The sequence below is a fragment of the Neophocaena asiaeorientalis genome, unplaced genomic scaffold (genome assembly GCF_003031525.2).
Source record: "Neophocaena asiaeorientalis asiaeorientalis breed wild unplaced genomic scaffold, Neophocaena_asiaeorientalis_V1.1 scaffold47, whole genome shotgun sequence".
NCBI classification, from domain to species: Eukaryota; Metazoa; Chordata; class Mammalia; order Artiodactyla; family Phocoenidae; genus Neophocaena; species Neophocaena asiaeorientalis.
This window is the reverse complement of record NW_020175399.1, coordinates 51,826-76,018: the sequence shown is the minus strand read 5'-3', so window position 1 is coordinate 76,018 and position 24,193 is coordinate 51,826. Positions and strand designations below refer to the sequence as shown.

The 24,193-nt window shown below is 41.5% G+C and overlaps 1 protein-coding gene across 1 annotated transcript; it reads left to right on the top strand.

Moving 5' to 3' along the window:
- The first annotated feature begins 3,198 nt into the window (after window positions 1–3,198).
- MAGEE2 (MAGE family member E2) lies at window positions 3,199–5,446 on the top strand. Its single transcript, XM_024766427.1, has one exon. It carries the CDS (start codon window positions 3,340–3,342, stop codon window positions 4,909–4,911), a length of 1,572 nt encoding a protein of 523 aa, XP_024622195.1. The 5' UTR covers window positions 3,199–3,339; the 3' UTR covers window positions 4,912–5,446.
- Window positions 5,447–24,193: the final 18,747 nt, after the last annotated feature.

The window sequence follows — 24,193 nt, the reverse complement described above, 5'->3', positions numbered from 1 at the left end:
ACTCTACCATCTCCCATTTTCTTAACTTTCTGCCTTTAATGTCCATTGGCCTTTAACATCCACTGGGAAAACAAATGACAACTCTTATTTGAAAAGCAGTTTTTAAAAAAAGCTAAATATGAGTGAAGAAAAAAAAACGCAAAATGAAAAAAAACACTAGAATGCCTACAGATAAGAATATAGAGTAATAGGAACTCTCATACACTACTAGTGGAAGTGTAAATTGGAGTAAAAATTTCAAAAACTCTCTGGAAAAAGCTATGTAAACTGAAATCACACACACTTATAATACAGGAATTCCATGAATAGATTTATTTCCAACGTAAACGAACCTGTGAGCAGAAAGACAGGTACGAGAAGGTCCATAGCAGCATTTTTGGTAAGAACTCCAAACTGGAAAAAAGGTAATGTCCACCAGAAGTCGACAGGATAAGTTGTACTACATTCATTCAATGTTAAAGTATATAATAATGAAAATGAGCAAATACTGCTATATACAACAAAGATAATTAACAAGACATAGTGGATTTTTATTGGAAAAAAGAGAGCTACAAATGAGTACATATTGTATAATTCCATTGATATTGTACAAAACTCAGAAACCATCAAAACTAATCTGTGATGCTAGAAGTCAGAATAGGGACTTCCTCTTGGGACAAATATGAGGGGAGAGATGGGATGGGTGCCATAGTAGGTTCTGAGATGCTGGTAATGTTCTGTTTCCTGACTGGCATGATGGTCATAAGGTGTGTTAAATCTGTCATAATTTATCAAGTCTACATTCATGATTTGTGTACTTTGTCTATGTTATCTCAGTAAAAGCACTCAAAGTTAAAATATTTTATTAAAATTATGCTGAAGATAAACAGTTGTATGGAAAGATATTCACAGGTTTTTAAAATGCAAAAAGAAGGTCAGAAACTATCAAAAGAAGTTCAGAATGGAGAGTATGATCCCATCTTTTTACTTTCATACTTAGGGTGGAAAACATGTCATATGTCACAGCCACAGGCACAGCTCCTTCGTTTTTCATTTAGCAATAACTAGAACAGTTTGGACACTGGTAAAGTAGAAATGGCTGAGACCAGAAGTGTAGTTCAATGTGGCTATGGAACAGATTTCATGGAAGGATGTACAGGGGGGATAAAGATGAAGATGGAGAGCCAGGTAGGGACCAATTTGCGAAGAATTTGAATGCTGTAGAATGGGATCAGCATGTCATTTCAGAGGTAAGATATTGTCATTCAATGCTATTTTTATCTATTAGATGCAGGGGTAGTAGAAAATTCAACTTACAAAAACATGTGAACTGGATTTCAGGGGGAAATTGCATTTGTTTTCTTTAATGACTGCAGAATTTAAAATCCTCTCTGAATCTGCCCTTGGGAAGCACCTGTCTAGACAAGGAGCATGGAGTGCTTCTGGCGAAGAGGAAAGACCAGGGTGAGGGATCCCATCAGGTCTGATCTCAATTACTCCTTTGTAGCAGCTCAAAAGATGCTGCTGCTTTCCACAAGATTCTCCTAAGATACGATCAGCACAGAAACTGAACATTTCTACCTGTAGAACATGCACATTCACTTGTATAAAAATCGATCTTTTTACTCCAGTTTGGCCAAATCCATGGTCCTGAACTGCCTGCTTCGCTACTTTAAGAAAGCATCTGGAATGTAGAAAATGTCAGAAGTTAAGTGTCTGGACCCTCATGTGAAGGCAATGCCCTCTGAGGGAATTCTAGGGCACAGGATAACTGAATGTAACAGTATTCATTACCATCAAGAATTTAAGGAAGGATTTCAATTGTGGAGAAAAATGTAAATTTTTCTCCTTCTCAATGTTCCACTGCATACCCTGATGGTTGAGAGCTAGGATTTAGCCCAATTACTTTGGTAGCACTCCCAGAAAATAAAGCAGCTGACTCCTTTTCCTTGCTGAAGCATTTGAATTATGCCTCCCCAAACACAAGACGAACTACTTAAATAATCAGGTCCTATTCTGGTGGTGTTGTTCTCACGTTATGGAGCCCCAACCAGTCCTCACATACTGCTAAATGAAGAAACAGGAAATCCAATCATTCCTGTCGTCATTTTCATCCGCATCTCCCTCCCAACCTAGTGCACTTTGGCTCTAGCCACCCTGGGTGTCCAGCTGTTATGCAAACTTATTTTGTACTTTCAAACCTCTGAGCCTTTTCTGATGCTGATCCCTCAGCCTAGAATGCCCTTATAAATCCTTCCCATCCTATTCATCACTTAGAGCTCAATTCTTCCTTGAGGCATGTGCCCCCAATCCAAGACACCCCAGACTAAGCTGTAATTCATTGCTTGTTCCTTCTGTGTTTGTACCATATGTTAACTGTCCCTCCATCAGAGCATATATTTTCAACTACTTTAATTAAGAGTATCTTAAATAAACAGGGCTAATCATTTGTGAAGGGCAGATGGTATGAGAGAAAGTACTTATGCTTGAGATTCTGACAGACCTGGATTCAAATCCTGGTCTCTTCTACTTGTTGCCTGACTTTGGACAGGTAAATTCACCTCTATGACTCAATTCCCTCATCTGTAAAATGTGGACCATTAAGAGTAGTACCTCATAGCTAAGATTAAGTGATTTAATATGAGATAAGTGAAAATACCAGAAATAGTGTCCGGTACATAGTAAGTGCTCCATTATTATTACCATTGTTTGAACCTACCCCAAAATGTAAGCTCTACACAGAAAGGGATAATCATTGTTTGTCCTCTGGTGTACCTCTAGTACCCAATACTGTGCCTAGCATGTGACACATACTCAAGAAATGTATGTTGAATGAGTGGATGAATTAATGAATCCGTGAAATAATTCTCATCCTTAGCATCCTCCTCCTCTCCAAATCCTCTACTGCCTATTAGCTTTATACCTCACAGAAAACCTTTGTGGTGCATCACTGAACATTCCCCAACCCTTACCCTCTTTGCTTTACCTTTGTTTGTTACCCCCTTTCATGAATTCTTTTCTCTGACAAGTTTGACTCTAGCAACAACCACTTCAACTAGCCTCTCGGGCCAGGCAGAAGTAGGGGGCCCGGAGTCGGGTACTGGGAGCGGGGCGTGGCCACCACGTTGCAGAACGCAACTGCGCCTGCGTAGGCTGCGGCAAAGCCTAGCTCTCCGAGGGTTGCGTTTATTGCTGGCTGGTGTTTGTGTAGGAGGATCGCTCCTCTCACCAGCTCTCACTTCTGATCCGCGCAGCTCCTGGGTCTCTGGCTTCAGCTTTGTGCTGAGCCGCCGACACACCTACCATCCTCTCTCCGACGGATCGCTGACCTCCCCATTCCTGTTCCTGTCTCCTGGAACCATGTCTCTGGTAAGCCAGAATGCATGCCACCGCAACGCAGAGACCACTGTAGATTACAGCGACTTCCATGGTGAGATGCAGGCTACTAATGCCTCCGGGTCCCCCACCTCCATGCTAGTTCCTGATGCTCCCCAGGGCCTTCAGGCGCCAATCGATTCTCAGGGTGCTAGCGCTTCCCAGGCTGCGCAGGACCCGAACGACTTCGAGGTGCTGATAGATGAGCAGTCCCGACGTTTGGGGGCGCTCAGGGTCCACGACCCTCTAGAGGACAGGTCGATTGCTTTGGTGAATTTCATGCGAATGAAAAGCCAAATCGAGGGGTCTATTCAGCAGACAGAGATGCTAGAGTTCCTCAGAGAATACTCAGATCAGTTTCCTGAGATCCTCAGACGAGCCTCAGCCCATCTGGACCAGGTCTTTGGGTTGAACCTGAGGGTTCTTGATCCCCAGGCTGACACCTACAACCTAATCAGCAAACGGGGTCTCCAGACCACTGATCGGATAGCAGAATCCCTGGACATGCCAAAGGCAGGTCTCCTGGCCTTGGTCCTAGGCCACATTCTCCTGAATGGTAACCGAGCAAGAGAGGCCTCCATTTGGGATCTGTTGCTAAAGGTTGATGTGTTAGATGAGCCCCAGGGGATCAACATCCCCTTTGGGAGCACAAGGAACCTCCTAACTACTGACTTTTTGGATATGCGGTTCTTGGAGTACTGGCCAGTGTATGGCACTAATCCCCTCGAATTTGAGTTCTTGTGGGGCTCTAGAGCCCACAAGGAAATCACAAAGATGGAAGCCCTGAAGTTTGTGGCAGAGGCCCATGATGAAGAACCCTGGAGCTGGCCAGAAGAATATAATAAAGCCCTGGAAGCTGACAAGGCCAAAGAAAGAAGCCAGGCTGCTGGCTTGGAGTTCTGGTCAGAGGACACTATGAATGATAAGGCAAATGATTTGGTCCAGTTGGCCATTAATGTCACAGAGGAGTTGCTGCCTATACATCAGGATGAGCTGTTGGCTCACACTGGCAAAGAATTTGAGGACGTGTTCCCAAATATCCTCAGTCGAGCTACTCTAATCCTTGATCTGTTCTATGGGTTCTCTCTGATTGAGGTTGATACCAGTGAGCACATTTACCTCCTTGTCCAGCAACCAGAATCAGAAGAAGAGCAAATGATGCTAGAGAGCCTGGGGAGACCCACTCAAGAATATTTGATGCCAATCCTGGGTTTGATCTTCCTGATGGGCAACCGTGTCAAAGAGGCCAGTGTCTGGAATTTGCTTCGGAGATTTGGTGTGGATGTAGGGAGAAAGCATGCCATCACCTGCAAACTTATGAGACAGCGCTACTTGGAATGCAGGCCACTGTCCTATTCTAATCCAGTTGAATATGAGCTTCTGTGGGGTCCTCGAGCTCACCTTGAAACCACCAAAATGAAAGCCTTGGAGTACATGGCCAGGCTCTACAGAAAGCAACCACAGGACTGGCCAGAGCAATATAGGGAGGCTGTTGAAGATGAGGAGGCCAGAGCCAGGTCTGAGGCAACTGCTATGTTCTTCTTTGGCCCCATGTGAAGTCTGGGGGAAGTATGTCACTTCAGTTGGGTGGCATCAATTAAAGGGGTCCTGGGGAAATGGGCACTGGGGCCCCAAATCAGAAGCTGGGCAGGGTTGGGGTGAAAAGTACACATTGTGCTTGCTATTTGTGTTCTATTTCTAATAGTATTTCCTTCCTTTTAATATACCCTTGAATTAGATTCATGATCAGTGTTTATAAATGAAATTGCTCATTTGCCATTCCTGTCTTGTTTCAATATAAAAGTTCATATAGCTGCATAAAGTGTAGTGGTAATATTTACATCTTTCTATGATGTGGAAGAGAATATACAGTTGTTCTTTAACCGTTTGAAATAATCAGTAAAATGGTCTGGTACAGGAGTTAAGTAACAACAGTAATAACATACCCACAACAAAAACAAACACAAAATCACTCATCTGTTGATGTTCTCCCATCGTGTCTATGGTTTTATTATTTTTTTAATATTGGCATTTACCTGTATTTGCTTTGTGATTCCAGAGTGTAGTGAAAAATAAAAGTATAATGAATTAGGCTCCATGCTTAAGCACTCTTTTATTCAACAGACATTTATTAAGTACCTGCCATGCTCTAAGCACAGTGTTTATGCTGGGAATATAAGGGTGAGGAAGGCCCAGCTGAGCCCCAGAGATTGAGGGAGAGGGGCTGTGGAAGTAAACCAACAATTATTTCTGTGGCAAGTCATATAATAGGGGTAAGCTCAGAGAGCTATGAGAGTTTACAGGAGTAACTCCCAACTAAACTTTGGGTTCTGGGAGGGGACGGTGAAGGGGCAGGGGTGTCAAGCAAAGGGTGAGTGTGGGAGTGGTCAGGGGTGGTGGCAGGGGAGGATGAGGTGGTATGGAGAGCTGGGACAAGTTAACCTTTAGTGACTTCTATTGTAAGACCTGAGGTTGGGGAGAGGGAGGGAGGGAGGACTAGTCCGTGGGGTCAGGGGCAGTATGTAAAACAGCTTCGCGGGATTTAGTGTAGCTCAGAAAGACAGTGTTGAGTTCAAGAGAAGTGTGGGAGAGATAAACCTGTGGCAGCAATAACAAAGGTCCATATCCTCAGAGAGTGGGTCTTAGGAATCAACAATGGTTCTCCTGAAGCCAGCTGGTCTTGGATCTCGTGTCAGACGGAACAATCCACCCGGAGGAACTCTGAATGGCTACCTCTGCCTGCGCTGTTTATTTCTGCACTCAAGCCGTTAAGGTGAGTGTTAGCATTTTGGTTCTCTTCATTCAGATGCCGGATCTCGCAGCTTCTAACCCTGCTCAGGGCTCTCTCCAAGCCTTCCCTAGAGAACAGGCAGCTAACAATTTCTGTAAGGAAGCCTTGGCTCAGTGGTGGATGTTATACATAAAGTCACCTATAACGCGAGGTGGCGGGGGTAGAAGGGGGCTACCTATCAGTGGTGTAGGTTTTATGCTTCCTCACCTCCTGGCACCCACAAGCTTTCTGCCCTTTCATCCGTTTAATCACTAGGGGTTACCCTCAACTGCCACCTCCTATAAGATGGGAGAGAGGACTTTCCTCACATTTTCGTCAGCCTCAGGAAGAGAACGACATAACCGTCTCGCTGTGGGGAGGGGACAGAAAGACGGGAGATACACCCTTTTGGCCCCCAAGTCCAGCAGCCGTGCAGAAGCCAAATTAGAGCTGCTTGCTTGGGGAAGCCACTGCGCAGGCGCACTCCGAAGTTGCCCGGGAGATATAGGCCCCACTAGTCTCTGAGATCTTCTCTATCTTCGCATTCCGAGGAAAACTGAATGCTAAGGGCGGGATTTCCGGTGACAAGGAAATGAGTAACTGGAGAGAAAGGGGTTTTGGAAAATAGGATGGGGGTGGAGTTGAGAGGCAGGAGAATATCCAACTTGAAATCTGGAACCTTGAAATAGGGTACTGCCTCCATGCTAAACTGAGAGCCTCTCATTCTTCAGCCTCCTTGGACCTTTAATCTGTACATGCTTGTGGGGCGGAGGGGAAAGGGGCAAGCTGATTAAAGTGCCAAGTTTTTCTTGCTCTGATTTTTTTTTGGTGGGGGGGATTGGTAGACTCCTGGATCTTCAGGCACATCAGTTCTTCTGGGGGCACCAGTTGAGAGAAACTTGCCAAGGGGAAGGTGTAGCATATGGACCAACAATAATGTAAAGCTGCCAACTTTTTTAGTACTAAATATGTGCCAAGCACTATGCTGGATTCTTCACTTTCTTTAGCTCCAATCGCTTCACCAGTTCTCCAAAAAGCGTTTTAATAGTCCCATTTGACACTATAGGAAACTGAGGCTTAAGTAATGTGCCCAAGGTCACACAGCCATTCAATGACAGCTGGGATTAGAGTTTAAGTCTGCTTTTGGCTACAATTCACCCTGTTTACAGTGCATAGCATCACAGGCCCCCTTCAGCCTTTGCTGTGTTCTCACTCGAATTTGTTGACTCTCAAAAAATATAAGGAAGGGCTGTATGCCAGGCTGGGAGGGGCAAGATGACAGCCCTCCAAAAGAGGATGAAAGTGAGGCTGGAATTTCTCCAGGCTCTCCCTTGTTCCATTACTCGGGCTCCCTGAGAGCTATGTAGGTGTGAAATGTGCATTTCTGTCCAATCTCCCTGCTCTGTCCTAAGAATCTTCCCCACTTTGCTCTCTTCTGCAAGCTTCCAGCCTTATATGCTGGCTTTTACTCAGGGAGAGTCAAATATCACTATTTTTGTTTTTTGTAATCCTGAAAGAACAATGACCTGACAGAGCTCTTGCCTTGCCCAGGGGAGCTCTTGCTTTGCCCAGCTCAGGATGCAAAAACAGAAGTGGGAAATAGACTTTGTGTCATACATGCCACATGTAATTTCCCAGAAGTAACAAAGGTGAAGCTTGTATACCTATGGTAAGGGGAAGGGTGTAGTTATCTTAGTGGCTACAGCCATTCCTTTGAAGGTCATGCGAGGCCTGCATACTCTCCTTTATTCACGTACCAAATTAGAATTAGCATCCCTTAGGAGAAACACTTAGGGGTGGAAATGAGTGTATGGCAAGCAAGACTTACAAAGGATGTTGTATGTATTACTCCGAAGTACAATCTCCATTAAGCCTTTAGAACACCGAACAAAATACCCTTCTTATCTATGTGAATTAGTTTGTAAAATGGTACAGTCTGAGTTCATTTGCAGATTCTTTGGGCTATTGATACCCACCAAGTAATGAAGTTTTGGCCAAGGTGGGGCTTGCCGACTGGGTGTTGGTTAGATATGTATTGTATATGCATCATCCTGTATATACAATGCTATCCAGAGTCCCCTTTGATCTATGATTAGGATCATTGCTGGAGAAAAAAACATTGAAAATACATTCATGTTCAGTTGCTGAGGCCCAGGAGCGCCCTCTTTTGGAGAGGATGGATGGTTAGAGAAGCCTTTTCCTGCCCTTCTCTTCATCAGTTTCTGTATACTAGTTGTCACAAATAAGCAATACAATCCAAGGAAAAGCTGAGCTGGACTGACAAATGTGGACTTCAAGCCAATTCTCCCAGCCACAGGATTGCTGCCCCTAAACCCTCTGGTACCAACAATCTAGGGCAGCCTGTAAGTACCCTTCAGGTTCAGACAAGGACCCTACAGTCTCCTCCTCCCTTCCTAAGGGTATCTCCATACCGTGAGATTTCTCACTCAACAGGCTTTCTCTTCCCCTTCCATGAATACTCAAAAATGTCTTAAGGAATTGTCTGCAGGCAGGGTTTGAGGCTAGTTGCAAAGAAAGCTGTAAAAGAATTACCAGAGTAGGCCCTCCTCCCTGAGACATTTTTGTTCTAGTCCTTGTACGAACACACTAAGCATAAGGAGGGGACAGTATATCAGAATGGCTATGAACTCTGGATCTGGACAATGCTGGCTCTGTCACTTCCTAACTGTGTGAACTTGGGCAAGTTACTCAACATCTCTTTCTAGACCTCTCAAAGCTGTTTTCAAGAAATTGATAGAAAAGCCCAGGGTCACACATTTATTATTTGATAATGTCAGAACTATAACCCAGGCCAATTGTATCTTAGTCTATTGATATTTCCAACCTACACCACTGCTTTTAAGACTGCTACTTGTCAGCACCTTGGTAGCTGAGTTCAAATGGTTACTGGGTTCTTAGACTTACTAGTGTTTGTTTTCTTTAGTAAATATTTTAGGTAAATATTAGCCCCAGGTAGTTATGAATTACTGAGGTTTAGCTGCATTGGTAATATATTCTTTATATTCTTTGCAGACACCTATCCACAAGACACTTTTTTAGGAGCTCATGTGTGGCCTCTTTAAGTAGTCCTCAGTGACCTACAGATAATCACTTGCTCTATATACCACTCCAGGAGTCCCAAACAAACAGTGAGGATGACTTCTCTTAAAAGGAGGCAGGGTTAGGAAGGGATTTGGGATCTGAAGCCCATGGTCTGAGTAGCCTATCTCAAATTGCCTTTCTCCTGAAAGCACTTGGTTTGGCATGGGCTGGCCAGGGTAGAGCATCTGTCCTCTGAGTGTCTACTTCCCTTGAAATATAGAGGAGAAGGAGGATGTAGAAAGGACACAAGAATGATCATTGCTTCTGAAGCTGCCCTCTGTTTTGAAGCCTCAACCACACCTCAGAGAAGCTTCCCTGGTGGTGAGGGCTGCAGGGTATAAGGTGCCCTAGAATGGCCCCAGCCTGGATTGCTCTCCTTCTGCAAGACAAAGAGTAATGCTGTCCTAGAAGAAGATGTTCATTATTCCAGACAGTGAGGGAGACCACCCTGAGATCCAGCTATGAAGGCCAGGTGTGGAGAGATGGGTGCACACATCACTGCTCTCCTTTCTCTGGATTGGGGGCAGGGTCAGGGAGAGTATAAGGCCTAGGAGGGAGGAAGTAAGGAGAGGGAGCTTTGGCAAAACCGTTAACCATTTATATAATATCTCCTCACACAAATATGGCCATGAACATCCTCAAAGTTCCTAACAGGGACATACTGAGTGAAGAGAAGTTGATCACCAGCTCTGACAGGGAATAAACTGGCCCCTGAGGTCAATGGCAACCCTACTGACCCGACCAACAAGGAGCCAGACCCAGTTCAGCCCAATCCTCAGGTAGTTCCACCTAAGACTGTCTTGGTCCCTGAGACTCACCTACACTGGAGGAGCCCCCTGGATGTCAGGCTTGTCCAAAAGTCACCTACCCGGTTCAGTTCAACCAGCAATTGCTGAATACCTGGTATATGCTGGCCTTGTTATATTAGATACTGAGACACAGGGATGATTCAGATAAGGCCCCTACCTTGTCTGTGTTCTAACTCTCTATTCACCTTTGAGTCTGATCAACTATATGATCAGTTTATTAAGATTTTTATTTCAATGTGTACCTTTTTCATTTCTAGAATTTCTAATTGTTTCTTTTTCAAATATACCTTATTTAAAAAAATACTCTGTTCTTTTCTTAGATTCCAGTCGTCTTTTCAACTCTTTAAACATTTTAAGCAGTCTTATTCTTTTCCAGTTCTTTTCATATTTGTCTATTATTGCTTATTTCTTTAGTTGTAAATTCTGCATTTTGTTGGGTCTGCTCAGTATCTAATGGTGGTGAGTTTTTGTATGTGCGTTATAACTTGTATCTGTGTGTTAATCCTTAGCTGGCATTACCTTCTGAGAGACTCTCTAAGGCTGCCTCTGCTGCCAATCTCTCCCTCTTGGGGAGGAAGGATGGAGTTATGTGCTGTCTGGTGCAGCTGTTCTACCCCAGCCCTTCCAGCACAGATACAATGTGTTTCTGAGCTTGAAGGCTCTCTTGCGCTCTGCTGAAGAGAATACCTCCTGCCCCATGGAAGCCTTCTCCTCTATATATGTCTTTGAGATATTTATCCAAATCTCTGTTGCCTTTTATCACTCAGTGCTCTTATAGTTTAATCCTTTTATAAATCTTTAGTGTCATTTAATGGGATTTTGAAAAGAGGAAAAGAGGGATAAATCCTGCATCATGACCAGAACACAACTTCTATTTTAATAGGTAAAAGTTGAAGTCAATCTAAATTCTCACAGCAAATATTTTGGTTTTATTTGTTAATATAATTAGAGCCCCTCCTTTTAATGGAACAGTATAAAATATTTGGGAATGATGGAGTAGAGACTATTAAAGAAGCAAATTATGGTTAATATATATTGTTAAATACAAAATACAAGCTATGAAACAACGGAGTCAATATTATCTTGCAAAAATGTATGTGTAAATAATGGAAATATATTTCCTTTCAAACTGATGAATAGTGGTGTGGTAGACAAAATAACATTTCCTCAAAGAAACCACATTCTGATCCCTGAAACCTGTGAATATGTTACTTTACATGGCAAAAGGGACTTTTCAGATTGATTGAATTAAGGAAATTGAATTGGGGAGATTATCCTGGATTATCCAGATGGACCCAATGTTATCACAAGAGTCTTTATAAGAGAGTGTCAGGAGGATCCGAGTTAGTAGTAGGGGATGTGACAAATGAAGCAAGAGGTTGAAGTGATGTGAGGAGGGAATCCTGAGCCAAGAAATGCCGACAGCCTCTGGAAGCTGAAAAGACAGGGAAATGGATCCTCCCTTCAAAGCTTCAAGAGAGAACTAGCTGTACTGACATTTTGACTTTAGTGCAATGAGATTGATTTTGGACTTCTGACCTCCAAAATTGTAAAATAATAAATTTTTGTTGTTTTAAGCCACTAAATTTGTGATAATTTGCTACAGCAACAATAGGAAACTAATACAAATGCTTACTACAGGGCAGAGGAATTTAGATTTCTGTCTATTTTGCTTGAAAAGAAATTAACATTCAGATAAATAAGATAAATAAAATACAGTGTTTAAAGCAGCTGGATCTGTCCATAACAATGAGACTATGGTGCCAGCTTATGACTGTAAAAAATTAAAGTGTTGCAATACCCATGTAGAAGAATGCAGAAGGAAAAAAATGCAAGTAGTTACATGTCTCACAGAAGTTTAAAGTGATAGTGGGTAATGTAGGGCTACATTAAGTATTAACATAAAAATTTTAAGGAAATGCTTGTGTCCTGTACCCTGCAGTTTCATTTCTAAGAATGGATTTTGAGAAAACATTCTTGGATGTGAGCTTACATTTGGTTTGAAAGTATCATCCCAGGCTTAATTTAAATGAGGAAAAACACCAACTAAAACCCACTAAAAACACCAACTAAATCTTCAATAATATTTGATTGGTAAGGAAAATAAAGGTCTTTCTATGTAATGGAATGACATAAAGACATCAGAAATTATGATATTCAATAATGGTTAAAAGCAAGAAAGTTCGTTTAGGAAACAATATTAACAGTGTGACTCAATTTCTATGAAATAAAAAAGGACTATTTCTCCAGCCACATCATAATCTTATTTATCTTTAGTTAGTGCTTTTACAGCTGATTTCTATTTTTTAAAATATATTCTAATGTTTATTTTCTTAATTTTCCACACTGGAATTATATTTGTTCTAATGAATTGAAGAAAACACCAAAGGTGCATTGGCAGGCAGACTCTCAACCACTGCGCCACCAGGGAAACCCAACCTCTTTCTTTTTAAAAGTGGAAAAGAATTTAAATGTTCTAAATGAGGGTTTGGTTGAGGAGACAATCTTTTATGCTGTGAGTGGGAGCATACATATGAACAGCCCCTTTGTGGAGGGTCTTTTGGCAGCAAAATAACACTTTTGAAGGTTTTCTCAGGAAATAATCCTGCAGATAAACATAGATGTGGCTATATGGATTCCATAGTAATATTGATTTATCAGGCTAAAATATGAAATTATTTTAAAACCAAAAATTAGTTACAGAGGGCTTCCCTGGTGGCGCAGTGGTTGAGAGTCCGCCTGCCGATGCAGGGGACATGGGTTCGTGTCCCGGTCCGGGAAGATCCCACATGCCACAGAGCGGCTGGGCCCGTGAGCCATGGCCGCTGAGCCTGCACGTCCGGAGCCTGTGCTCCGCAACTGGAGAGGCCACAACAGTGAGAGGCCCACGTACCGCAAAAAAAAAAAAAAAAAAAATTAGTTACAGAAAATAAGATTTGTTAATTAAATTGAATTCTGTCATTGTACAGGAAGGAGCAGAAAAATATTTAAAGGCACATAAATGCTGAAGATTTCTCATTTTGTGATAAAAAGCAAATATTTTGTATGATTATATTTTTGTAAAAATAGGCATATATACATAAAATTTATGCAATGGAAATTAATGCTCTCAAACTTTGGTCACATCTCTATGTTGCATGGAATTCTGGTGATTTTTTAATCTTCTTATCCTGATTTATTATTTGCCTACAGCCAAGTACTGTCTCTTGTGTAATAACATTTTAAAGCCTGTACAAAACAATAAGAACCAAGTAGTTTTAATTAATTAAATGAGCACAGACCCAGTATAATTAAAGATACCCAATGGAGGCATTCACTTGGGCACTATATCATATTACCCATGGGACCCTATACTGGAGCAACTTCAATGAAAGCCATTTGGCAACATTTCATTCAAAGCTCTGAAATATACAGGTACTTTCAAAGTGCCACTTAATCTTGTGAAATCTTTGCCTCATAAGTAATTCTGGATATCAGCACAAATTTAAATACAATGATGTTCTGTTCACCACCACCTATTTAAATTGGGAACAATTTGAATCACCTTTACTCAACAATGATGGAGAGGGTTGAGAAAGTAGGAATCATTCATGGGAATTTAAGGTACTACAAGCATTGCAAATTATGCCATAGAAGAATTTTTTAACATCTTTATTGCAGTATAATTGCTTTACAATGGTGTGTTAGTTTCTGCTGTATAACAAAGTGAATCAGCTATATGTATACATATATCCCCATATCCCTTCCCTCCTGTATCTCTCTCCCACCCTCCCTACCCCACCCTTCTGGGTGGCCACAAAGCACGGAGCTGATCTCCCTATGCTATGCGGCTGCTTCCCACTAGCTAGCTATTTTACATTTGGTAGTGTATATATGTCCATGCCACTCTCTCACTTCGTCCCAACTTACCCTTCCCCCTCCCCGTGTCCTCAAGTCCATTATCTACATCTGCATCTTTATTCCTGTCCTGCCCCTAGGTTCTTCAGAACCTTTTCTTTTCTTTTAGATTCCATATATATGAGTTAGCATATGGTATTTGTTTTTCTCTTTCAGACTTACTTCACTCTGTATGACAGACTCTAGGTCCATCCACCTCACTACAAATAACTCAGTTTCATTTCCTTTTATGGCTGAGTAATATTTCATTGTATATATGTGCCACATCTGGAATAATTTTTAAAGACACAGAAAATTGAAAAAAATTGAATAATAGGGTTTTTTAACATTTTCTTTTGAAATAATTACTGATACACAGGAAGTTGCAAAGGTAGTACAGAGAGATTCTGTGTACTTTTCACCCAATATTCCCCAGTGATTACTACTTAAATATATCTAGAATAATATCAAAACCAGGAAACTGACATGGATATAAATGTACATGTGTAGTTCTAAGTCATTTCATCACATGTAACTACCACCACACACAAGATATAAAACTATTCCATCCCAAGAAACATTTCCTTCTTGCTACCTTTTTATAGTCAACACCCACACTCTACCCCACATACACTGCTGCCATCCCTTATCCCCGGTAACCACTGATCTGTTTTCCATCTCTATAATTTTGTCATCTCAAGTAGTTTATAAAAATGGAATCATAGAGCATGTAAATTTTTGAGCTTAGCTTTTAAATTCAGAATAATGCCTTTGGGATCCATCTAAGTTGTTGCAGGTATCAATAGCTTGTCCCTTTTTACTCCTGTGTAATATTCCATGGTATGAAAACCACAGTTTAGCCATTCACCTACTGGAGAACATTTGGGTTGTTTCCAGTTTTACACCATTACAAATAAAGCTGGTATGAATAAAATTGCAGAAAATTCCCTTGGATTCTTTATTTTATGACAGTTTTTATCATAAATGGCTGTCGAATTTTGTGAAATGCTTTTTTTTGCATTTGATCATATGATTTTTCTCTTTATCCTGTTAATATAGTGGTCTACATTGATTTTCAAATATTGAACAAGCCTACATCCATGAAATAAACTCCACTTACTCATAGTGTATAATTTTTGTATGTACATATTATAGCTTAATTCTATTCACCAAATTTTTTAAAAGAATTTTTACATCTATATTCATGAGTGATACTGGTGTGTCATTCTCCTTTTATACTTTGTATGCTGGGATTTGGTGTATGTTGGCAATATTGAGTTTGTTAGAAGGAATTGAGAAGTGGTCCCTCCTCTTTTATATTTTCTGGGAGTGACTGTGTAAAATTGGTGTTATTATTCAAATATTTTAGAAAATTCTCCAGTGATGTCATCAAGGCCTGGAGTTTTCTTCTTTGGAAATCTTTTTAACAATTTACCTTAACTCCAATAGGGCTATTCAAAGTACTTATCTCAAACTGAGGTAGTTGTGGTAGTTTCTGCTTTTTGTTTCTTCCTAAGTTGTAAAATGTATGTATTTAGAGTTGTTCATAGTATTCCCTTGTTATCCTTTTGACATCTGCAGGGTGTGTAGTGATATCCACTGTTTAGTTACTGATATTAGTAGTTTGCATCTTCTACTTTTTTTCTTGCTAGAGTTTTGTCAAATTTATTAATTTTCTTAAAGAATTGGCTGTTTATTGTATTGTTTTTCTCTACTGATTTTCTGGTTTTAATCATGGATTCATTTGAAGCTTACTTTAAACTTCTGGGTGTTGAGATTTCCTGTTTTCTTTCTGTTGTTGATATCTAGTTTGCTTTCCTGTGTTCAGAAAACACACTGTGTATGATTTCAACATGGAAAATTTACTGAGGTTTGTTATAAGGCCCAGGGCATGGTCTATCTCATTATATATTCTGTTGGCATTTGAAAAGAGTGTGTATTCTGCTCTTGTCAGGAAGAGTGTTCTCTAAATGTCAATGAGATCCTGTTGACTCATAGTGTCATTGAGTTCTTCTATACCCTTAGTGAATTTCTGTTTAGCTGTTCTATGAATTGCTTGGAGGAGTCTTGAGGTTATCAACTATAACTGGAGATGTGTCTATTTCTTCTTTCAGTTCTATCAGTTTTTGCTTCATACATTTTGCAGCTGTTGTTTGGTACATACACATTAGGATAGATATGTCTTCTTGGTTGATTTATTATTTTATTATGCAAGTTTCCGCTCTCCCTTGAAAATTTTCCTTGCTCCGTCATCTCCTTTACCTGATATTAATATAACCACTCCTGCTTTTTGTTAATTAATGAGTGTGTTATATAACTTTTCCCATCATCTTACTTTCAAAGTATCATTATACTCTGTATCATTATATTTGAAATGAGACATTTTGCAGATAGCATATAGTAGGGTGATGTTTTTTTAATCCACTCTGCCAATGGCTGTCTTTTAGATGGTGTATATAGACCATTTTCATTTAATACGATTTTTATATAAAAGGTGTAAGTATGCCTTTTTATTTTTTGTTTTCTGTTTGTTCTCCCTGATTTTTATTTGTTTTCTTTATCCTAGCCTCCTCTGAGTTACTTGGATATTTTTTCAAATTCCATTTTGATTTAGCTATAAAGTTTTTGGATTTACCTCACTGTATAGCGTATTTAGTGGTTTCTCTAGGTATTATAGTACATATACATATATAACATCACAATCTACTGGTGTCAAATATTTTCCACTTTAAATGAAATGCAGAAAACTCACTTCCCTTTACATGATTTTTTTCTTTTTTTAAAATTGAAGTATAGTTGCAATGTTGTTTTACCCTTTACATTCTTTTAGTCTCCCTAGTTATAATATGATTTTTGTAAATATTTCCACTACATACATTGAGAACTACATCAAGCAGTGTTATAATTTTTGCTTTGACCTCAAACATAATTTAGAAAGCTCAAAAGGAGGGCTTCCCTGGTGGCACAGTGGTTGAGAGTCCGCCTGCTGATGCAGGGGACACGGGTTTGTGCCCCCATCCGGGAAGATCCCACATGCCGCAGAGTGGCTGGGCCCATGAGCCATGGCCACTGAGCCTGCACGTCCGGAGCCTGTGCTCCGCAATGAGAGAGGCCACAACAGTGAGAGGCCCGTGTACCACAGAAAAAAAAAAAGAAAACTCAAAAGGAGAAGGATATTATATTTACCCATTTTTAAAAATAAATTATTTTTTCTTTCTTCATAATGTCCCAAGATTCCTTCTTTGATCATTTCCTTTCTTATTAGAAAACTTCCTGCAGCCATTATTTTAGGGTAGCTCTGTTAGAGACAAATTCCTTAGCTTTCCTTTTTCATAGACTGTCTTGATTTCCCCTCCATTATTGAGGGATTTTTTTCCCACTAGATATAGAATTCTGGTTCTATAGTTCTTTGCTTTCAGCACTGAAAAATTGTGTGCCACTACATTCTGGTCTTTATGGTTTGTGATGAAAAATCCATTGTCATATGAATTGCTTTTCCCTACAATGTTTCAATTCCTTCTGGATGCTTTCATGATATTTTTTCTTTGTCTTTAGTTTTCAAAATTTGATTATGATTTGTTATGGCATGTTTCTTAGGGTTTACCATGTTTATTGTTCACTCAGTTTCTTGACTCAGCAAGTTTATGTCTTAGAATAAATGTGGTAATTTGCAGCCATAATTTCTTGAAATATTTTTAGCCCACTATCTTTATCTTCTCCACCCAGGATTCTAAGGACATGAATATTAGATTTTTTTTTTATACTGACACAAGTTCCTCATGCTTTTTTTTTAGTATATGGTTTCTCAGTTTCCCAGATTGGGTGAATTCTGTTGTGTTGTCCTCAAGTTCACTAACTCTATACTCTGTCCATTCCATTCTGCTATGGGGCCCATTCATTGAGTTTTTCATTTTGGTCATTGCATTTTCTAGTTATAAAATTTCCATTTGGCTCTTCTTTATATTTTCTATTTCTTTGATGATAGTTTCTATTTCTTTGCTGAATCTTTCTATGTTTTCATTTGTTTCAAAAATGTTTGTCACTGCTTGTTGAAGCATTTTTATTGCTTTAAAATTCATGTCAGATAATTCTAACATTTGTGTCATTTCAGTGTTGACATTTGTTGATTTTTTTTCTTTTTCACAGTGAGAACTTCCTGTTCTTTTCTATGTCATGTGATTTTCTATTGAAATCTGAATATTTGGTTATTATATTATAAGAATGGATCTTATTTAAATCTTGTATTTTTAACAGGCCTCTTCTGTCACAACTCCAGTGGAGGAAGGGCAGGATGCTGCCTTTTTACTTATATGTGAGACAAGTCCAGATTTCCAACTTGGCTGCCGCTAAAATCTGGGGGAGGAGAGGATCCTTAGCCTTATGGGCAGTGGTGGGAAGCTCACTTCTCCACTTGAGCTCCACTTCAAGCTCACTACTACATCTCTGGTGATAACACCCTGGCAAGGAGTTATAAGGATGACGCATTATGCCTCCCTAATATGCCTCTACTAACCCCGTGGAAACAGTTAGCCTTATTACTTCTGAGTGTTGGTGAAAGCCATGAAACCCCTCTAGGTCTCCTCTGACACCACCCCATTGAGGAGGGGTGGAAGTACCTCATAATCACTGTGGGGAGCTAGTGGGACAGGCTTCCCACATGATTACCACTGACACCAAAGGTATGGGGTCTTCTTACTTATCAGTGAGATGAAAGTTCCTGATCCCCAGTGGGTCTGCTCTAATACCATCCATGATGGGTGGTTACAGGGCCTCATTCTTGCCTGGTAAATGTGGAAGTCTAGGTTCTCCACTCAGTCTGTTCTAGTGAGGGTGGTGATGAGACTGCAGGTTTTTTCTGTGTTGGGCTGGAGTAGAGTGATTATCTTCTAAAAGTTGTCTGTCTTGTGAGGCTGCTACTTCCTCATACTTTGACTAGAGGGAGTAGGCTTTATCTGGAATTTTTATGTTTGTGCTCACTGAATTTTCCAGGTTTCTGGTATCAACAGTACCAAATAGGGAGGTATAAGCCAAAAATCAAACACAAGGAATTCACCATGACGTTATTCCATTGGTCCTGGGGTCCCTTGCCAGTCTGCCTTATTTTCTGACTTTACAGAAATTTTTTGTGATTGTTTAATTGTAATGTCCAGGATTTTTAAGCTGAACTTGGAGGCAGAAATAGGGAAAATTAAGTATCCTCCATCTGCTCAGAAGCAGAAATCTCCATACAATATACTTGTAAGAAGTATGAATGAGTAAATGACTGAGGAAAGGGTAATAGTGATAAATAAATGTAAGAGGATGTGGAGAATGGCTCTATTCCTATTAAAAGGTTATATATGATATATCATAGGTTGTTTACACACATGTGTATGTATATTTACACGTACATACACACATACATACATAAATACACACACACAGGAGTTATATCCAATTTTAAAGTTTTTCCTTGATGTTGTATGATTGCAGTTTTTATTTTTCTTCAGATTAACTATATTTTCTTCTTTTTTGCTTATCTTTACTCACTGATTTTAATACACAAACTCTAGTACTTGTGAAATGAAAATGTAAACAAGAAAAATGTTTAAAGTATTAGATAACTCAGTGCATTTAATAAATATAACAAGTGTCGTAATACTCAGAGGAAGAAATAGTGTGAAGAAATGTGTATTTTCCTCCCAGCCTGCATTAATATAATTCATCTTATGATATAAAGGACTACTTATCAGTAATGTTTAATTTTTTACATTAACATACTACGAGCATCAAATTCCACTTGTAGAAATATTTGTGTAGCAGTGTGATTTCCTACAACACTGTCTCACAGGAATTATTAGAATTATAATTAACACTGAGTTATGTTAAGCAAGTATTAAATGTAAGGAATTCACCTGGAAACATCCAGTAACCAGTTGGATATGTGAGCCTGGGATTTCAGAATCCTCCAGGGAATACCAATCAAATGCTGCTCCCATGCTCAGCCTGTGCAAACATTAAGGATTCCCTGGAAAAATTGTCTTCCACGAAACTGGTCCCTGGTGCCAAAAAGGTTGGGGACCGCTGCAGTGTAAACCAAGTGAAGAAAGTATTGCAGGGAGGAGGAAGTGATCAACAGTGCCAAATACTACTGATCAGTCAAGTAATGTCAATACTGAGAAATGACCACTAGATTTAGCAATGTGCAGGTCTTTGGGGACCTTGAGAAGAGCTAGTTCACTGGATTGGTGGGAACAAAAGGTCGATTGAGATGGTTCAAGACAAAATGGGAATAGAGGAAATGGAGATACCAAAAATAAATAATGGCTTTTTAGGAGCTTTTCTGTAAAGTGCAAATCGAGAGATGATGATGCTGCAGATGGAGCGCGTTGTGCAGTTAAGGTGGGGTTTTTGTCAGTTTCTCTCTTTCTTGTTTTGTTTTTAAGAGGGAGGACTTTGCGGAAGGTTTGTGTACTTATGGGAATCATCCAGCTGAGAAGGGCAAATTGGTGATGTGGGTGAGAGCTCTGGGAGCATTGCTGGGGCCACGCATTTACTCACCCAAAAGGGGTAGAATCTACTGCCCAGCTGCAGGGCTGGGTTTTGATAAGAGTGTGGACAGTTCGTTCATAGTGACAAGAGGGAAGGCAGAGTATCTAGTGTCAGATGCAGGGAGGTAGAAAGTTTTGTGAGATCTTTCCTTCCACGTTCTCAGTCTTATCAACCCAGACTGTGGCTGTTCCAGTAGTAGACGGAGGTTTGAGGAAGGAGGATAAGATGTGAACTGCGATGTCTAAGATGGAGTGAATGGACTGGGGAAGTGTATGAGTTTGCATCAAAGACCCCTACCATATTTCTGACACTGTTCTAGGCACAGGAGGTGCAGTCATGGGAATGCACATGCGGAACTCATATTCACTCATGTGTGTTTGTTTGGTAACAAGGCGGGACGGGGCGGATCTGGTGCCTGGTACCCTCACCGCGGGCTAGGGCAGAGGACACATATTCTGGTCCAAACACAGGCCTTAGCCCCCACAGGGAACAAAGCTGTCTCTGAATACCCCTCCTTACCTGGAGGCACAAGGATGAAGGATGAGGTGGAAGTGTGTCGGATCACTGAGAAGCCTAGTGGCCTACTTCTCTCCAGCTCACGGTTAATGTATTTTCCTCCCCAAAGTCAACCCCTCTCCAACAGACACTACACTAAGGTTTGGTGTCAAGTGACTGACTCACCCTCCTACTCTGTCTGGCTTCTGGTTGCTATGGCGATGCGGCCAGAAGCTTTGCTCCCTCAGTGAAAATGAGTGGAAACCTGTGAATGTAGAGGGGGCTATTGAGAGGGAGGAGGGATTTCTTGCAGGTGACAATGACCTAATACTCTTAGGGCCTTTGGTGATTAACAGCCTAATGCCACCCTCACTGCCTCCCCTCCATCCACCAAACAGTTAACACCATCATCACCAAAAGGCAGAGGAGCCAGACTGTGAACAGGGAGCCTTACACACCAGATGACATAGGTTTTTCATTAGTGTCATTTCCCAGAAAAAGTCACTGAGTTAGGAGTCTTCACTTGCCCACGTTCTAAGGTGTTCTCATTGTGCTCTATCTTGTAGTGCTCTGTCTAGTGGGATTGCTGGGCAGCAAGCCCTACGAGTACCTACTGTGTGCCAGGTAACGTAGTAGGAAACGAGGATACCCAATGGGGAAGGCATGCTACAGGTGTGAGTTTGGGGACATGGCAAGGGTTAGCCAAAGAACATAAGTTCTTATGTCCAAACCCAGACTTTCATCCTTAATAGGGCCAGTCCCCTCTCATGCCTGCCTCCCTCCTTCTCCTTCCCTAAAGAATTCAGGGGGTAAAGATAAAGTTAAGGGTGGAGGGTAGGCTGAAGCCCTGAAGAGCTCAGCTGCCCCTTCTCTCCAGCCAAGAGCCTCTTTATTTTCATACCAGCAGTCTTGCTCTGCCTTCAAGTCTCAAGACCCATAATCGGCTTTGAGTCTCAGTGTCCAGATCCTCAATGGCCTAATAGGCCTGGTGGCTTGGTTGCTATGGCAATCCTGCCAAGAGCTCTCCTCACTAGATAAAATAAAAAGGGAACACAAAAGGGGAGTGGCCAGCCTCATGGGGGAGGGAAGAAGAATTGTAATGTGAATATCCTAATTACACTAATTGATAGCCCTTTGTGATTAAAGGCCCATAAAAGGAGGCCAGGGCAGCAGGGGCTTTGATTGGGAAAAGGGAGCCCCAAAAAGGAAGAGGCTTTTTCCTTAGAGAAACTTCCACAGAGTATTTGGAGGATAAGGAAAGCACCACAAGACTAGGACTCAGGGTGAACTCAGTAATTGACTCTGCCGGTTACTCTGAATTTTATTTAAAAATCCAGAGCCAGATCCCTGTGTTTGGGGCATGTTGGCAGGGAGGTATCAAAAATTACATTTCTGTGTGGGGCAGGGTCCTGGTTGCCCCACCTTCTGGCCTGGTGGTTGAGGGCACATGCCATGTTGTCCACACCTGGGCCCATGGTCCCCAGGGACTTGAGGTGGGATATGGTTTGCAGCCCTCAGCTACTCAGCTGCCCACTTCTCTCCAGCTAAGACTTTCCTTGTTGTCCTTCCTATCAGCCTCTCTCCTGCATCCAGTATTCTGGACTCTGTAAATCAGCTTAGGTGTCTAATGACTCAGTCAAGGCTTAATTGGCCCTAGCTTCTGGTTGCTATGGTGATGCAGCCAAGAGCTCTGCTCACTAAGTTAAGATAAGAGGGACCCTGATGTGGGAGGGGGACAACGTGGGGAGAGGGCCAAGATTAAAGAGGAGAATACTCTGATTACACTAATTGATAGCCTTTTGTCATTAAAAGCCCATAAACACAGGCCCGCAGGGTCCAAGGCAGAGGGAGCTGAAGGCTTATCAGGGAAAATAAAGCATCAAACATGAGGGAAAAAGCTCTTTATACTAGAGACATTTCCAAGGAGTAATCTGGAGGTTAAGAAAATGTTCCACGTGCTCAGCATCTTGGAGTATGGATTTTGGAAAGACACAGGCACATTAGGGGCCCAGGTCTTTATTTGCAGAAGCCTAGGAGCCCTCAATTGTCAGTCACAGCTGTTCAGATGGGAAACTGAGGCTCAGAAGTGCGAAGGGACTGGAGCTACATCACATGCTAGGCTAGTGGCAGAGCTGTGAGTAGCATTCAGGGCTCTTGATGACCATGCCAGAGCTCTCTCTATGACCTCAGTCAGCCTCCACGTGGAGACCAAGACGGTCAAATCCTTCATTTTACAAAGAGATGAACCAGAGAGGGGAAGCAACCTGCCTAGGGCCACACGGTCCCTTTTGGGATGAGAACACAGCTCTCCTGGCTTTTAATGTGGACCAGGTAAATAGCGAGTGCTTTGAGAATTAGGGCAGGGACAGTGGGAACAGGGAAGAGAGCACTTGAACTTATGGGGAATTCCACAGGACTTGTGAGCCAGGATGGGAGAGGTTCTCACCTAACTGGTGAGAGGGGATTGGCGCCATTAACAGAGAGAGCAACAAAGAGGAACAAAGGAAGAAAGGAGAGAGACAAACACCTCCTTGTCTATTACTGAGATTTTCGTCGGAAATATTCCTTTCCTTGAGCAGTAGCTCGAAATGATATGCAGGAATAACCAAGGGGAGCATGATACTAATTTGCAGGTGCCTAAGAGGCCCCCATCAGTAAACGGATGGGGAAACTAGGACACCCAGAGTGAGGAGATGACGCCCCCAAAATCAGAAGCTGGGTTACTGGCAAAACTGTGAGTGGCTCTCTGGACTCACGACCAACGTGTCAGGGCTCTGGCTAGCAGGAGTGCCAGGCAGCAATAAGAGCACTTACTGTGTACTTGGAACTTCTCTGGAAGTAAACCGTAGGGAGAGTATGCTCATACCTGGGCATCAGGGGGCATGATGGGAGAGAGGCATCCCCTATGCACTTTCCTGAAGGGTCCTGGTGCCCCTCCCTCTGACTGTGGGAAAAGGTTACATGGCTCTAATGAGAAAGGTTTAAAGTACAGGAGGAGAAAACGATGACTGTGGTCAGAACCGACAGGCAAACAGTGAAAATCAAAAGGTGATGGGAAATTAGAGGGGCCTATAATGGACTTGACTGATGTGTGGAAAGGACTGGAAAGTTTTACAAGGATTTCTTTTCATTCTTGATTTCTATATTCAAGAATGTAGGGGATTGGGGGAATCTCGCAGGCTGGGTTCAGAGTTAGGACACTTCATGTCGACCAGGGAAATGGTGACAACAGGAAAGTGGAGGCATGCAGGGGGCT

Bases quoted from the DNA above. Each gene is read 5' to 3' on its own strand.
- MAGEE2 (XM_024766427.1), top strand. From the start codon at position 3,340: ATGTCTCTGGTAAGCCAGAATGCATGCCACCGCAACGCAGAGACCACT.